The following is an 18133-nucleotide window of genomic DNA, read 5'->3' on the forward strand; positions in this document are numbered from 1 at the left end:
TATCACAGAAGCTACTGATATGAAGTGCCTGACACTGAGCTACTGATACAGAGCACCCGAAACGGAGCTTTTTATATGGAGCTACTGATAGGAGCTTTTGATTCAGAGCTACTGATGTAAAGAAAATGATAAGGAGTTACTAATACAGAGCCTCTCTCATGAAGTGACTAATAAAGAGCTACTAATAAGGATTTTCAATCAGAAGCTATTGATACAGGAGCTACTAACTGAGGAACTACTGATACTGAGCTGCTAATACAGGAGCTAATGATACGGAGCTACTGACACTTGAACTACTGATTTTTTACTACTGACATAGAGTTACTTTTGTGGAGCTATTGACATGAAGCTACCAATACAGGAGCTAATGGTACTGAGCTACTAACACAGAAGCTATTAATGGGGAGCTAGTCTTATGGAGCTACTGATAACAAGCTACAGATGAGGACCTACTAATACCGAGTTGATGATGCTGAGCTATGACTGCTCTGCTAGTACAGAGCCACTGCATCTACCACTGGTACAGATATGAAGCTACTATATACCATACTATATACTGTATATTGCATACTACTTAACAGACTGCAATTGATATGGAGCCACTGAGATGGAGTTACTGATCAAGAGCTACTGATACAGGGTTTATAATATGAGGCTACTGTTAGGGCACTCCTAATACCGAGTTACTATTATGGAAGTACTAATATGAAATTTCTAATGTCGAGCTTCTGATACAGAGTTACTTGTGCCAAGCCATGATGGAGCTACTGATGCAGGAGGTGCTGCTGCAGGTGCTTCTGATACAGAGCTGATGATAGGGGGCTTGTAATACAGAGCTACAATATTGGAGCAACTGATATGGAGCTAGTGAAACAGGGCTACTGATACCAAGCTCCTGATTCAGAAGAAATTAGTAAAAGCCACTAATATGGAGTTAACAATACGGACCTTCTAATATAGAGTTACTGATGCCAAGCTAGGACAGGAATGCTGATAGGGAGCAACAGTGGCCAACTGACTGATATGAATTTGGAGCTACTGATACCAAGCTACTAATGAGAAGGGTATGCAGTCAACTCTCCACCAATGAGCTCGCCACTAAAGAGTTTAATTGATCAATTGTGATTCAAAGCTTATAGTACAGAGCTACCGTGATGGAGCTATTGATATGAAGCTATTAATACAGTGCTGCTGATATGGAGCTACTGGTAGGAAGCTAATGGTATGGAGCTACATATATGGAGCTACAGAGTACATTAATATGGTTTTACTGGTAGCAAACCACTGATTCCAAGCTACTAATACAGAGCTACTGATTAGGAGCCTCTAACATGGAGTTCCTACAATAGAGTTACCGATATGGATCTCCTACATTAGAGTGACCAATATGGAGCTCCTGATAAAGAGCTGTAGATACTGAGGTATTGATATGGAGCTAGTAATATAGAGCTACTATTATAACATAGCAAGCATGTAAGGCCTATCTATTTCCTTGGGAGATACCATGGTAAAATAAGCATGTAGCTCTTTCTAGTAAGGAAATTAGTTTTGGAGTTCATGATATTTCATTCCCAAACACAATATAAATTGTGGCTGGAAACAAAACTAAGCTTTCTGACTTCAACTGAGGCTTTGCGATGTTGGGTAATCTTCATTAAACAGCAAATATTAATTGAAGTGTTGATATATCCTAAAAGTGTTGTTGAATGTTTTGAAATCGTACAATTCTCAGAAATTTCAACACAGAGCCTCGCCATTTACTGGTTGTCAATTCTAGTTAACAACAATTCAGGCATGGTGAGTCTACCTCATGGTTTGGTACACGGAACAAATTTATTCATTTTTCCCTTCTGACCAGAAAATTTACCATTTTTTAGAGAAAGATTTGGTCACGAAATATTTTTTGGTCGGTTTTGCCTTCTCATTTATTCATAGTTTTGGGTATAACACGAGGTAGACCTGAGATAGCTGTAATAATCTCTTTTTTTAAACACAACTTTTGTCTACATGCTATGTTATAAAATAATTGGTTCATGGGAAGTTTGGAGAGCATGATAGCAGCATAAGAGTCACTCGACAAACTTCCCAAGTGCATTTAGAATTGATATATGCATGATAGGCACAGTCCAATTCCTTAATATAGAACTTCTGATGCAGATGATACTGATATGAGCTAATGACAAAGAACAACCATTACAAAGCTTCTGATATAAAGCTAGTGAAGCAAGACTTACTAATACCCAGCTATTGAGATGGAGATATTTATAGGCAGCTAGGTTACGTACAATAAAGAAGTATGTCAAGCTCGGCACTGAGTGAAATGGCACCCAGTTTAGGCAAGCAAAATGTTTCAAGGTAGTTGAAAACAACAAGAAAATGGAAAATGGAGGAGATCAAAGATCCTTGGCCAAATGTAGAGTTTGTGAAGAATATGTCAACATTGAATGTGACAAGTGTAACATTCAAACAGCAGAAGAGAAAAAAACATATCAGAACTTAAAAAGAAATAAGAATCAGATCAGAACATTTTAGAGACGAAACACTCTAGAATTGGAGAGAGATTTGGTGTTTTTAGATCCACTGCTTTTCCTGTATGCTGATTATAAAATCATACAAGATGAAGAGAACATCATCCTACTCTTGTGTGTTGGCAATGAAGAGGAGGATGAAGACACAAGTATTTTATGGGGAAGACAGTTCCAAGTAATATTTTGACTTCTTAGATGAAGTAGCTGTGAACGATGATGGATTTGCATAGTGTGTCGCACTACTGTTTTACAATCTGAAAGGAAGCAATGTTTGTATAATAAGAGCTTTATAGACAACATTGTGCAGATGAGAATCAACTGTATCTGTGACATTAGGTCCTACCATGTCATTTCCTAAAGCCTTTGGTCTCATGGAACTCAGGTAGGTAATTTCTCCCTCACTTGTTTAACTCATGTGAACATCACGGTTATGGAGGACCCATACCATAGTGCGACACTTTAATCCTAATGGTATTTATCATGACAAGTGACAAGAATTTGAGACCTGGTGCCATGATCAAACGAGACAAGATGTAAATGTTCATTCACATCAAGAAATGGAAGAGTATTGCATCTCTGATGTCAAACTCTTGAAAGCAGAGTGTCAGTTGTCACATCAATTTTGAACTTCAAAAGGATACAGGACTTGAGGTCATGAAGAGAAAACTAGAAATATAGCTGGAAGTGATTCATTCAATAGAGCTTGAGACAGAAGTATGTCTTCATAACTTAACTCTTCCGCCTTCAAAACACATTGATCTCAATTTCCCGACACCATTTGACAATTTTCATTTTTCTAAAATCCATGTGATTAGGGTTTATCTAAAAAATGATGGAGTGAGTGAGTGAGGTACTTACATATAGAGATGTGCGTAAACCCTCATCCAAACTTGTTCCCTCATGCACATCAAGCAACATGAAGAGAAAATGACACCAATCGCTGTAAAAAACAAACCCTAAGAACCTGAAGGTAAAAAGATGGTCTTTTCCCATTAGCAGCTCTTACTCCAGCTCTCATAAAGGGTGGAGAAGCCATAGAAGCTGGAGCTGTATCAAAAGTCATCATATAAGGTGCCAAAAGGCTTTAGAAGCTGCCACCCAAAGACATCAAAAATTTCTCAAGCATCAAAAAATAATCATTCTTGTAATAAAAACGAGAAGAAAAAGAATAACATTTTGTTGTAGTTGATAAATGTAAATGAGCAAGTGTGTCTTGAATCCCTTGATCTTCTCTCTTATGTCCATTAAAAAAATCAATAAAATGTTTAAACATCTACTACTCTCTTCATTTCATTTCCTTTCTGACTCTATGACATCATTTCTGTTGACCAGTGGCACACTAACATGTACTCAATCACTTCTAGCTGATCTGGGTAAGTTTCAAATAACATCTCAGTGGGAGATGGTCTGAAAGGAGTTTCCTTTTCCTCTTTTCCTTTTTTCACCAAATCCACATTAATCCAACACCTACACAGTTGCTATTTCCGATAAAAATGCAGCACTACAAAATTTCTTCCAGTTTATAGACAGAACAATAAGACTGATATGCAAACCCTCACAGGAACAAAGAACAATGCTCTATGGCCTCAAAAGAATTCACTCCTCGAAGTTCCAGTCCATGACTGTACCAAATAGCTTGATAGCCAATACTGTATCCAATACTCGGTAATGACCAACAATCTTTTGTGTGAATGGCATTTGAGGATTAAATTCGTTGATGATACCACAGCATTAGAAATCCAGCCAAGAAATGGTATCAGCTTACTAAATGTAGCTGTCAATGATATTTACAAGTTTTTTTTTAATCAAATTTAATATGAAATTAAACCAGAAAAATGAAAAGAAATGTTAATTAACTTCATGCAAATTGATAATTTTGCTACAAGACCAGTTACCCTAGGTAACAACATGGTTGAATGTGTAACAACTTATAAATTACTCGGTGTTACAATCAGTATTGATTTAAAGTGGAACAAGCATATTGATTACATGTCGAAAAAAGGTTTGAAACACCTGTATTCCCTGAAGATTCTTAAAAAAGTGGGTGTCAATAGAGAGGGAATTGTCAAAGTTTACTTGACAACAATAAGATCTATACTAGAATATGGCATACAAGTCTGGCAAGATATTCCTGAATGTCTTTCATATAAGCAGCCAGGAGTCAATTAAAAAAAAAGGGCACTACATATTATCTATCCATCCATAGTTACTTAGATGCCCTTAATACTACCAACCTTAGCAGCTTGAAAGGAAATCCAACTCAGCTCTGCTGTAAATATGTTTAGAAGATGAGTCAAAAGGACCACACCATTAATTTCCTCAAGCCAAGAACAGCATCTAGTCATCATAGTTACAACTTGCAGGCCAGCAACAACAATAGAAATATTATTTATGCTGATAGGAGTTGTTGCAAGACCCAACATTCAGGTTCCTTTACTTCATTCAATAGTAAATATGTGAATATGTAAATAATTATGATAGTTTTATTGTCTCTATAGTAGTAGTAGTGTTAATTATTTGTTGATTGTTAATTCATAGCCCTTTAATTCTGTTAATTCTGCAATGTGGCAAATAAATGGTATATATATATATATATAATTTGCACAATGGAGAGTGTGCTTCCGTTTTCAACGCTTTATTCAAGACCCGACGCGTTTCGGCATTTGCCTTCCTCAGGGGCCTTAACATGCAATTGTTACAGAGTCGTAATTGGTTAATTGTGTGACGTAGTACAGTGCATGTTGCTTAATTAAATGCTGAGTAAAATCTCTCGTAAACAATTAGTGTTTCTAATTGGTTAACAGTTTTAAAACCTTTATAACGTATGTTATAAACAATTTATGTACCTAAAACTTTATAAAGGTTTTCGCGTAAAAGCTTTATCCAGTTCTTTTGTTTAGTCCATATGGCTGAAAGGAGTTTAATGTTCTTTGCCAAAAAATCTCTCTTTCTCTAAGGACTTCTTTCTTTTTGTCAGTCTCTAAATGATCTTTTCGGGTTTGCTCTATAATGGTTATGGTAACATTATTGTTAAAGTCGTGAGTTCGTTTGTTATGTAAAAAGTGTTCCGTGAGTTCGCAGCTACTCACTCCCTTTTTAATATGGTTTCTGTGATTGTTTAACCGTAGGTTAAATGCAGTTTCGCTTTTGCCAGTGTATTGAAGTTTGCAAATGTTGCACTCGATTATGTAAATGATCCATGACGATTGGCAGTCCACTGTATGAAATATGGTATAGGTCTTGTTGTTATTGGGACTGGTGAAAGTTGTGGTCTGGTTGATCTTTTTACACCAACTACACTTCGTTCTTTCACATGCTCTACATCCCTTTGGTATCAAATTCTGAGGTGTTTCATTTACAAATCTTGAACGAACAAGTCTGTCTCGTAGACTTTTCGGTCGTCGGTAGGCTACTAAAGGTGGCTTGTTGAAGATGAATGATAATCTTTCTTTTGATTTGAGAAAGTTCCAATTTCGTTTAGCAATTTCTGCAATAAATGTGGTATGGGGGTTGAATGTAGTAACCAGAGGAATTCGATCTGTTGGTTCACGTTCTTTGGTCTGTAAACATTCCTCTTGAGTCAATGTTAGCACTTTCTGCATTTCGTGGAGAACTTTGCGTTGTGCATAACCACACGCTACAAAGAAATCCGAATATTCCAGGATTCGTTTCTTCAATGTGTCTGTTGAAGAGCATATTCGCCTCAACCTCAAGGCTTGACTGTATGGGATGCTCCGTTTCAGATGAGGTGGATGTGCTGATGTCCAATGGAGGTATGGATGAGTATCAGTTGGTTTCTGATAAACATCTGTACTGATGTTGCCTTGATCGTCCTTTAGAACGGTCGTATCAAGGAAATTCACTGAATGTGCAGAGATTTCGTGTGTAAACTTGATTGAGGGTGCTACACTGTTAAGGCAATTTATGAAATTAATCAAAGAGTCTTTATCACTTTTCCAGATAAGGAATATATCATCTATAAAGCGTACCCAGAGTATGATATGGTCCATCCACTCTGTTTGGTACACGAATCTTTCTTCAAGTCTACCCATGTATACGTTTGCAAAGTTGGGAGCGACTCTGGTTCCCATGGCTGTTCCTTTGATTTGAATGTAGTGTTCATTGCCAAAGGTAAAGTTGTTAAGCTTAAGAACCTTCTCGAGGAGACACGATAATGTCATCGGTGATGGCTTGTTCTGGTTCGTTTTGCCTAGCTCTTCCTCCACAATAGTGAGTCCTTCGTCTGTGTCTATATTCGTATATAGGCTTGATACGTCCAGAGTTGCTAAGTAACACTTTTCGGGTAACTTGCCCAAACTCCGTATTCGCTTAATGAAGTGTGTGGTATCTTGTATGTATGACGGTAGCTTTTCTGCTATAGGTCTCAAAAATTCGTCCACATAAGCTGATAGCTTCTCCGTGTGGCTGTTCACGGAGGATACTACTGGTCTACCTGGATTGTTAACTTTGTGTATTTTGGGGAGCATATAGAATATAGGAGTCCTTGATTGTGCTGGTCTTAAGAGTTTAGCTACTTCTTCTTCTAATTCTCCGTCGTCCATTGACCCTATGCAGAACGAAAAGAGACTGGGAGCGATCAACTTGAAAACGAGGTTAGTTGGGCCTTGTTTAATCGTCTTAGAAATATGGCCACTCATGGTTTTGTAAGTAGCCGTCTTTCTCAGAGTCTTACGGAGGAAGATATCCCCGGAGCATCGCTTCAGGGAAGAAATCCGACTGCTCTTAAAACAGATGAACTTCGCTTTTGGTTAAAATGTCGTGGCGATCCAGCAAAGGGGTTAAAAACAAAGGCACAATTGACGAAAAGGTAAGTACAGTATTTGTCAGTCGTTCGTGATACTTTTTAGAATTAAAAGAGACTTTGATATCGTAAATGGAGATCAAAAGATTTAGGAGTTATTTTTCTCGATGAAATGTTTCAAAAATGTAATGATTAATAGTTTTTCTACTTTTCATTTTGAAGAGTTCTTGAATATGTTGCGTCTGGTCGTGATAAAGATGTTGTGGATCCCGATAAAAATCTGATATATGCGCGTCGAAAGGCGAGACAAGAACAACTCGCTCAAAGTGATGCGATGCGTGAGGAAAGTACTGTTAAATTTCCATTGGTGGTACCAACTTACAGGAAACAAAATTTGGAAAATGTCCTAGTGGCTCATATGCAAGTTACCAGTTACAGTTCACAGAGTCTAATTTTCAAGTTTTCTGTAATATTGACTCAGTGCCTAGAGTGGACTGTAATCGGATGAACAAAATGCTATTTCCGTATATCCTCCATTCCCTTTGCAACAATCTGAGCAGTATGAAAAGCCAGATGATTTAAGCAGCAACCAGGAAGTACTCCTGGATCATTTGATTGTTGATGAGGCAAAGCTTAATACCATAGAGAAGAAAACAAGTGAACAAGCAGCCTCACAGGAATGGCAGGCTGAAAGGAAATTTCGGTATACAGCATCTAATTTCCACACAATTGTAAAAGGCAAAGGAATCATAACAATCTAGTAAATAATCTGCTTCATCCCAAACCATTCACTGCTAAACAAACTGCACATGGGAAAACCTATGAGCCTGTAGCCTTAAGAGAATATGAAAAATATATGTTTTCAACAAGGAACCCAGTTTCAGTGTTCAAAAGTGGCCTTGTTGTCAGTATGGCCTCTCCCTTTTTAGCAGCATCACCAGATGGCAAGGTCATTGACCGAGGCTGTAGCAAGCCTTTTGGGCTGGTAGAGGTTAAATATCCCTACTCTAAATTTCATGTGAGTCCTTTAGAAGCATGTGCCGATGAAACTTTTTATGCAGAAAATGTAAATGGAAAGCCGAGGCTAAAAAGGGGGCACCAGTACTACTTTCAGATACAGGGTCAACTAGGTATTACAGGAGCAAGTTGGTGTGACTTTGTTATCTATACTAACAAAGGCATGAGTATAAAGAGGATCACATCTGATCCTCAATTCTGGGACGTATACAATACAAGCTGAACTGACAGAGTTTCATCATAACAGCAAGCACATGATTGCAAAAACCAACAGATCCTGCTACACATGTACACAAAGCATATTTAACAACTCCACTCACTAAACAAAGTGCAACTTGTAATTTATGGGGTGGCTCATTTTTTTTTAAAGCTATGGTAACACAAGCATTTGAAATAGAAATATTGGTCATCACTTGCGCAAGTTAAGTCTTTCAGGTATTCATCATCAAGAAATGTTTTTGCCTTTTTCATGCTTGTTGGAACAGCATGGTTCTGTTTATTTCTGTCAAAGTTTTTTCCAGATTTAGAAATATGTAAATTCATCTCTGCCCTTGTGAATAACGGCATTCGTTGCAAACTTGTGGACCATCCCGCTGATGGAAATTTAACAGTACTTTCCTCAGGCATCGCATCACTTTGAGCGAGTTGTTCTTGTCTCGCCTTTCGACGCGTGTATATCAGATTTTTATCGGGATCCACAACATCTTTATCACGACCAGACGCAACATATTCAAGAACTCTTCAAAATGAAAAGTAGAAAAACTATTAATCATTACATTTTTGAAACATTTTATCGAGAAAAATAACTCCTAAATCTTTTGATCTCCATTTACAATATCAAAGTCTCTTTTAATTCTAAAAAGTATCACGAACGACTGACAAATACTGTACTTACCTTTTCGTCAATTGTGCCTTTGTTTTTAATCCCTTTGTTGGATCGCCACGACATTTTAACCAAAAGCGAAGTTCATCTGTTTTAAGAGCAGTCGGATTTCTTCCCTGAAGCGATGCTCCGGGGATATCTTCCTCCGTAAGACTCTGAGAAAGACGGCTACTTACAGAGCCATGAGCGGCCATATTTCTAACACGAGTAAACAAGGCCCAACTAGCCTCGTTTTCAAGTTGATCGCTCCCAGTCTCTTTTCGTTCTGCATAGGGTCAATAAGTGTATCTAAGCACTGGTTTATGAGCTGTTCGTGTTCAAGAGTGAGATCTCTTCCTACTCTCTTGTAATATTCTTCATTGTCTAGTTGGCGTTTAGCCTCCTTTACATAGTCCTTTGCATTCATGATGACCGTAGCTCCGCCTTTATCTGCGGGCTTGATGATTATGTCCGTGTTGTTGCTTAGTCTAAACAAAGCTGCTCTCTCACGTTTGGTTAGATTATTACGTGGAGATCGTAGATTGTGCAAAGTCTCATCACTGATTTCTTGCCTTAATTTGTCAATATATGTATTAAGGTATGGTTCCCTTGAAGGTCCAGTATACACCTTGCGCTCCTTCTGGTTCAATTTTTGAAGAATCGATGGTTGGTATCCAGGGCCGTCTATTACGTCTTCTATATTCTCAGGAGTGTGATATTCCTTAAGGGTTAGTCTACGGGCAAAGGCATCAATGTCCTTACTGATTTCATATTTTCCTGGTGGCGGTGGTGTTGGGCAAAAGTTAAGTCCCTTACGTAGAAGGTTTGTTTCCGACTGCGTAAGTTGAATGCCAGATAAGTTTACTGTTCGTCTATTTAAAATATTCTCTATCTGTGTGGATTTCTCACGTGTCATTTCTTTGGGTTTGACTTTACTCATTGTCCATTTCCGTTCCAATGTCAAATTTCCGTTGATATCTTTTCGGTTTGGTTTCAATCTCAATCTTTGTATCTGTTCCTGGCGGGTGGGCGACCGCTTAAAAAATACCGCCGTTGTGATTGGCGCTTACCTCCTTCATGCTGGTTGTAATCTAGTGATTGTTGTTGGTAGCGTCTGTAGCCCCACTCTCTGTCCCTTGATGATCTTTCATAGTACCTTCTTTGGCCACGTTCTTCAGGTGGTATTTTTCTTCTTGTGGGGTCTGACTTATTTGGGGTCAGTTTCTGACGAATGTGTTTCTTGACTACTTCTGCATATGTTTCAGTGCCCCGATCAAGTGGTTGATGTTCTGCCTCTTGCACCGGTTGTTTGTTCTTACGGGCAGTTTCCAGCTTCTTTTCTTTTTTCTCCTTTAGCTGTTTTTCTTTCGTGTCAATAATTGATTCTATTTCTTGTTCTACTTGTTGCTTGTCCCTGTCCGTCCAGTCCTCAATCTTCTCGAGTGACTCGAAAGTGTCGGCTATCACGGCAATATTTTGTGCCAGCTGCCTCTCGTAGTGTTCCACGAGACATTCCGCGAGCTGCCGTGAGCAATTGCTTAGTATTTCTTTCCATTTGTTTTGGAAGGTTTCATCTTGTCGGCCTGTCGTCGATCGCAAATCAATGGTTAATCCTTTCGGAATAATATCTTCCTCTATGCATGTTTTCAGGAATTCAACGTGTAGTTTCATCCTCATGTTTCTTTCTTTTAGGGAGTACACTTTCCATCCAAGATCTGTTGGTTTTTCCGTTATTTGAGGGTTCCTCGCTGGATTCGCTGTTTCGATGAAACTAGCTGATGGTGTAACATCGTCCTCGCTGCTTTGCTCGCGCTCGTCCGTGCGCTCGTCCGTGCGCGTATTAACTCCTTCGTCTTAATTAATTAAACCCCTGAAGAGTGAAGCGATTCACGAAACAGGCTTGTCGGGAAATGTAGTTACGTCCTTTTTTCCTCTCAAAATATTTATATATATATATATATATATATATATATATATATACTAAAACCAATGAAAAACGAAAGTCTTCTTTTAACTTTTACTTTGCTTTTGTGCTATGCGTTTCACCACTGTTGCGGCTCTTCAGGCATAGCAAAGTGTGTTTATTGACTTGTTACGTCACTGATCTAATTGTAATTGTTTCAAGATCTGTTTTTATCAACCATTCGGTAGCATACAGCGTTGTAAGACAATACAGATGTAACTCGATCTCAGTCTAGTTAGACATTGATGGCGCATGTAATCACGTACATATTGCAACAGTAATTACAATAATAATGCAAGACCTAGCATTCAGGTTCCTTTATTTCATTCAATAGTAAATATGTGATTATGTAAATAATTATGATATTTTTATTGTCTCTATAGTAGTAGTAGTGTTAATTATTAGTTGATTGTTAATTCATAGCCCTTTAATTCTGTTAATTCTGCAATGTGGCAAATAAATGCTATACATATATATATACTAAAACCAATGAAAAACGAAAGTCTTCTTTTAACTTTTACTTTGCTTTTGCGCTATGCATTTCACCCTTGTTGCAGCTCTTCAGGCAAAGCAAAGTGGTATTGACTTGTTACGTCACTGATCTAATTGTAATTACAATAATAATGATAATTAAGAACGGGTTGATATTTCGAAATAAAAAACCTCTTTTTGTTATTTCTCGTGACCTCAGAGGGGCTGAGAATCTTGTAAAACAGAAAGATAGCGAGCTGAGGGGTCAATCCTGCAGCACATTTATCAATATGCTTGCTGACTCCCAGCATACATGTGTGTGGGTCTCTAATTTGTTGTTTATGAACTTTCACTCTATTTCTCAGGACATCACCCGTTTCTCTTATATAATTATGTCCACATCCTGCTTATGTTATTACATAAATCAAGTTCATTGAGGTGAAGTTCATCGAGTGTTTCATCCAAAATGTTTCATTCATGGTGGTGAAGGTGAATTCTTTACCCTGTTTTAAATAGGGGCATGTTCCACAACAATTTGTTTCGCAGATTTTAACTTCTGAAATAGTGTCCTTTTGCTTGGAGAAATAGGAGTTTGTTAGCATCTGTTTTAGGTTTCTGGGTTGTTGCTGACAGTGAATTATTTTAGTCTTGCTCATAATGGATTTTAAGGAGTTTTGGTTCAACATGAGAAGTGTTTTCCTGACCAGCTGAAATACTTGTGGATTGTTGGGATTGTAAGTTGTTACCAGAAAAAGGAGGTTATTTTTGGAAGCTTGCGCTCTCACCCTTCTTACCTCTTCCGTTGTTTGGGTGAGGGCCTTGTTTACACTGTAATCAATGATCTCAGCTGGATATTGTTTTCTCAGCAGGATTTGTTTGAGATCATGGAGACGATGTTTCCTTATGTCCTGGTCCTCAACAATCAAACATATCCTTCGAGCCAGGTTGTATGGTATGTTATTTTTTATGTGTCTTGGATGGCTGGATGTAGATGGGAGGTATTGGAATGAATCCATCAGTTTATAATAAATATCAGTTGTTAAGTGAGTATTGTCTTTTCTTATCATCACATCAAGGAATGGAAGTTCTTTGCAGCTAGTTTCAGCAGAAAGTTGAATGCCGTCATCCAGGCTGTTAAGAATATCATGAAGCTCTTTTAATTTATCTTCACCGTAAGGCCAGTTTATGTAACAGTCATCCAAGAATCTTATCCAGTTTGCGTACACATAATGACTTATTTCTTCTCCCATTTTATTAGAGACCTGGCTGTATAATTCATTCTCCAAATATCCGAGAACAAGGGTTGCATAACTGCGAGCCATTTTCGTTCCCATTGCAGTACCTTTCTTTTGAAGGAATCTTCTTTGCTGAAATGTGAGTTTGAAATGGATGTTTATTGGTCCAGTATTCCATGGCCTTTAACGACGAGTTCATGGTTGATGTTTGTGTACAAGCTGGTCACGTCAAATGAGACTAATATTGTACTTTCAGTTACTGTCTTTGGTAAATAATTGAGGAAATTGATAGCGTCCCTCAGATAACTTCGGATATGGAAAGTAAACAGCTTGATAAGGATCTCCACAAAGTTACTGAGTCTACTCGTTGGACATCTAGGACCAGCTACTATGGGCCTAAATTTGAGATCTGCTGGCCTAAAAACTGTAATGTATGGTCTCTTTTAGACTTTAGCTTCCTGACAAATGATCTTACTTTTATGAATCTTTGGAAGGCCATCGAAACCACTAGTTTTAAAATCAAAGTGGCACAGGTAGTTCACCTCTTTCTCCATAAGGTTGTGACTGTGATTACTTGCCAACTCCTTTATAAGTTTCATAACATTTTTGTCCTTGTTAGCGGTAGTTTCCTCATATGTTAGTGAGTCATTCAGCATTTCAAGTATTTAATTAGTATAGTGTGTGTGGTCCATAACAACGACTGCTCCTCCTTTGTCAGCTTTGAATATAAGTATTTCAGAACCCCCTCTGAGTTCCTGTAGGGCATTCTGCTCCTCTTTGGTTAAATTGGAATGTTTAATGTCTCACTTGTAATTCTTCAAGTGGAAATTTTGTGAGGAAATCTATATATTTGCCTAGGGTAATGGCAGAAGTTACTTATATTTTTTGCCAGACTTTTATCGGTGTCTGAAGTGTCTGATTTATCTTCAAAAAATTCCTTTTTCCATAAGTTCGTGGAGAAATTCTGTATATTGGCACTGATTTCACTCATGTCTTTTTTCAGAGTTGGTGTAAACTTGAGACCCTTCAATAAAAGTTTGATCTGCCCTTCTGTAAGTTCTTTAGAAGACAGATTCACTATCTTTAAATTGCAGAAACACTCCTCAGTTGTCATTTCCCTAAACATCTCCAAAGTCATGTTTGATTCTGATTGCTGTACCGCCCCTGCCCCAAAAAAGGCCTCTGGTTGTAATTTGACCTGCCAGTGCTCCTGTCATTATTCCTACTGGTGCGATTACTGTTATGAATCCTGCGGTTGTTTCCAGTGTTATGGTTAGAGTTCCTTTCCTGTGGTCGACTTCTCTGTTGACAGCTACTTTGAAATGAGTTTCACTGTTGGTTCCTCTTTCTTGGTTGTTGTGAGACTCTGTTGCCACTATTTCAACTATTAGTGGTATCTCTGTTTCTGCCACTTGTGTTATTGAAGTATTGGTTGTTCTTTCTGGGGCAGCTATTGTTTCGCCATTTGTTTGACGGTTGCTTGGACTTTCTGCGTCTCTGAGCTTGGTTTGTTGACGGGTTAGGTGCCGTATCCTCCAAGTTGGTGATATTTTCTCTGTTGCATTTGAATTTCTCAAACCAACTTTTCTTTACTTCCCACATGTTTTGGGATTTTTCCTCTTGCTTTTTACAGTCACTCCTCCAAAGCTCTTGGAGTTGTTGGCGAATGTGGACAGAAGAGATTGTCTATATCTCATTAAGCATTTTGCTGTCCTTTTCTTTGAATTTTGCCTTGTTGCGTTCTGCTACCACATGGTGAAGTTTGGCTTATGCCTTCATCTTTTCCAATGAAAATCTTTTTGCTCCTCTGGCTTGCTGGGAAATTGTCCCTGTAAAACCAATCAACATAAATGACACGAGTGTTCTTATTTTTCAGCATGTTCCAAAAGGCTTGCTTTCTTTGGTTCAAATTATTATGCCATATCTTGTTCATGCTCCTCTGGATTCTAAAGGCTTCATTCTTAATCCAGATTGTATTAGTGTCATTCAGCAGAGTAACATTTTGGAGGTCTATCATTTGCAATTAACCCTTGAACTAAAACATTTACGGTAACTGAAACTGAATACCAAAAAATGGAAAAATTCATTTACTCTAATCTACACAAAAGTATTTTACATCAACTAGCAATGATGAAAATAGGAAACTCTCACTCCATGGAGAGTGATACTAAGTGAAAAATTTTAGCTGTTAGCACAAAAAGCTCTAACTATAAGTACAAAACAGAAATTGTTTTAACTCCTTTGAAATTCCATACATTAACAATCCATTAATACATTTCTAATTCCAGTAATTCATTGACAACAACTAAACCCATCTCTGTTGTCATTACATCATGCACGAGTAAGGAACCCCTTATGAACAATACAGTATAAGCAAAGAAACCTTCACTTTGTGTTGCAGCTGGCTGATGCCCAGCTGTTGCATGGGTACCCATATGAGACATTTAAGCTTTTTTGTGCATGCGTGGTGGCTGGCATCCTCGAGTGGCGCCATGAGGCCACCAGGTTAAAACCTCAGTATGGTGTTCAGTTTTTCCAATTTTTTGGTCTTAATATTAAGCTGATAATGCAAAATTTTGCATGAGTTATCTCAAAGCCTTTGTGGATTAAATGTTTCATATTGAAAATGATTAGTCACTGTTCATGGCAACAGTTTCAACTCGACCTCACAGATGTTTTTCTCTGGATTGTGGTTTACTCTGCACGGATAACTGTGGTTCACTCAATTCATCTGTGGATTTGCAATGGATTTATGGTTCTCAAGGTTGACTACGGATAAGGAAAACTTAAACAAGGCATCTACATCTTATTCTGAAGAGGTCAAATTTGAAGTGTCACATTCGCATTCGTCTTCAATGGATACAGAATTATTTCTAGTTATATCACTGCTCAACACTCCTCCCACAGATACAGCATTGAGAGATCAACTCCATGGCTCAGATAAGGTGAAAGGTTTCTGAATATGGAAATGGAATCTCAATAGAGAAATTATTTAAAGTGAAGAATCGGATCCATATGTAGTACACTCGCTCCTTGGATGGGACATTAATGGCCCTCTGTTCTCTTCCCAAAGGGGTGACAGCAATATGTGCAACAGAATTCATCTTGATCAACAGCCTTCTAATGATATGTGGTCCCACAAAGAATGGTTAAGGAACAGATTACACCACAGGCAGTCAAGGAAAAGTCTGATTTGGACTTCTCCAAGAAGGAAAAAGGGACAGCATTGTCACCTGATGATATCAAGTTCTACCAAACAATGGAAAATGGTGTTGTCCATTTTGAATACATGCACTATGAGATGCCCCTCCCATTTAAACATCAGGACCTTCAGCTGCCAAACAACTGCAAGCGAGAGAAATGCCTGAACAGCCTAAAAAAGTGCCCGGTATCCAATGCCAGATATTACACAGATTACTGCAGCTTTGTGTCTGAAATCGTCTCCAAAGGTTATGCTCATAAGGTGGGAGAATTCAAAGGTCAGGATGGAAGAACTTGGTACTTACTGCACCACACAATTTAACACCCACAAAAACCAACTAAAGTATGGGTGGTGTTCAATTGCTCGGCAACATTCAAAGGACACTCCTTGAATAAAACATTGCGTCAAGGACCAGATCTTACCAGTAACTTGGTTCGTGTTCTAACCAGATTCCAACAGGAGAAGTACACCTTTATGGCAGACATAAAAAAAAATGTTTTTTCAAGTAAATGTGAGAAAGAAAGATCAAAGTTTTCTCTGGTTTCCATGGTGGCCAGATGGAGACATGAAAAAGAAAGCAGTAGAGTATTGTATGACTGTGCATTTATTTGGCACAGTGTCGTCCCCTCCATGCGCTAACTATACTCTCAGACATACAGCTGATAGTTGATGACCACAAAGATGAGTATGGCATTAGAACAGCTGACACCCTTGGAAGGAATTTCTATGAGGACGATGTTCTTAACACAGCAAGCACTTAACTAAGTTTGTTGGAAACACGGAAAACACCATTTGCTCAATTCCTCAAGAATGCTGGGCAGAGAAGGTAAACAGCCTAAAATTGGGTCAAGATAGATAAGTAACCCATTGAAAGAGTGCTATGAGTTATTTGGTGCATCAAAACTGATACTCTCAACTTCAGGATCAAGCTTAAGGACAAGCCTTATATGCGTAAAGGAATCCTCTCAACAGTCAGCTCAATTTGTGACCCCTTAGGTCTCATCACCCATGGAACTTGTCAGAAAGAAGATATTGCAAGATATTTGGCAGTCTAATAGCTGGGATGAACCAGTCAACGACGTGATCTGCAGCACATGAGAAAAATGGAGGAACGAACTTTGCTTACTTGAAAACTTGAAAACACCAAGATGTTTTAAGCCATCAGAGTTTGGAACAATTGTTTCAGTACAACTTTATTGCATGTCCGATGCTTCAATGTATGGCTATGGTCAATGCTCGCATTTAAGGCTCAAGGAAGAAAAGGGCAATGTGCACATTTCGTTTGTTATGGGAAAGGCTGGTATGACACCAAAGATGACGGTCAGCATCCCGAGGCTGGAATTGGCGACTGCCACTCTATCTGTTGAGATTGGTGATATTTTGAAGAATGAGTTGGAATATGGAAACAATGAGGACTATTGGATGGACAGTAAGGCTGTTCTAGGATTTATAAGCAATGAATCCAGTCATTTTCATATCTATTTAGCTAATAGAGTTCAACTCATTCATGATGACGCTACCCCAGCACTGAGGCACTATGTGGACTCTACTTCGAATACTATAGACAAAGGTTCAAGGGGCATGTCACTGAAAGACTTTGTAGAAAATCAGAATGGATTAAGGTTCCTGACTTCCTCAGAGAACTTAAAGTAGGCCAACTGACAACTCTGCTGATGCAGGACCCAGTGTTGCCGACTTAGAGGAAGCTGAAGCAGAGATAATAAGGCAATTGCAAAGAGATGCTTTCCCTTCAGAAATTAAGTCTCCAAAACATTCAAGCAAATGCCCATTATGGTAGTCATGCATTGGACTAAGAAAAAAAGACTGTGTTAAGGAAACTGAATCCATTTCTAGACAAAGATGGCATCATAAGAGTTGGTGGACAAATACTAAAGGCTGACTTGTCAGAGGTTCTTAAGACCCCAGTCATCCTGCCAAAGTCAAGCAATGTCGCTTCACTGGTTATCAGGCACACACGTGGAAGAACGCACCAAAGTGGAAGAGGGATCACCTTGAACAAAATTTGTGCCATTGGCTATTGGATTATCAGCAGAAGCACAATGGTGAGATGGTTTATTTCCAAATGAAAAAAT

At 38.4% G+C, this 18133-nt stretch overlaps 2 protein-coding genes and 1 pseudogene across 3 annotated transcripts; 2 read left to right on the forward strand and 1 right to left on the reverse strand.

The window, feature by feature from the left end:
* Positions 1–5296: 5296 nt before the first annotated feature.
* LOC149041295 (uncharacterized) lies at positions 5297–7083 on the reverse strand. Its single transcript, XM_089180230.1, has one exon. The coding sequence runs from the start codon at positions 7013–7015 to the stop codon at positions 5408–5410; it is 1608 nt and encodes a 535-aa protein (XP_089036356.1). The 5' UTR covers positions 7016–7083; the 3' UTR covers positions 5297–5407.
* Positions 7084–7174: 91 nt separating this feature from the next.
* On the forward strand, positions 7175–8643 carry LOC149041296 (uncharacterized; annotated as a pseudogene). The gene is made up of 3 exons (XR_016179317.1): positions 7175–7356; positions 7513–7591; positions 7651–8643. The product of XR_016179317.1 is annotated as an uncharacterized LOC149041296 (transcript).
* An 8597-nt stretch (positions 8644–17240) lies between these two features.
* Positions 17241–17693, forward strand: LOC149041297 (uncharacterized). The gene has a single exon (XM_089180845.1). The coding sequence runs from the start codon at positions 17241–17243 to the stop codon at positions 17691–17693; it is 453 nt and encodes a 150-aa protein (XP_089036971.1).
* Positions 17694–18133: the final 440 nt, after the last annotated feature.

The sequence above is a fragment of the Pocillopora damicornis genome, chromosome 8 (assembly GCF_964200805.1).
Source record: "Pocillopora damicornis chromosome 8, jaPocDami1.2, whole genome shotgun sequence".
Taxonomy (NCBI): domain Eukaryota; kingdom Metazoa; phylum Cnidaria; class Anthozoa; order Scleractinia; family Pocilloporidae; genus Pocillopora; species Pocillopora damicornis.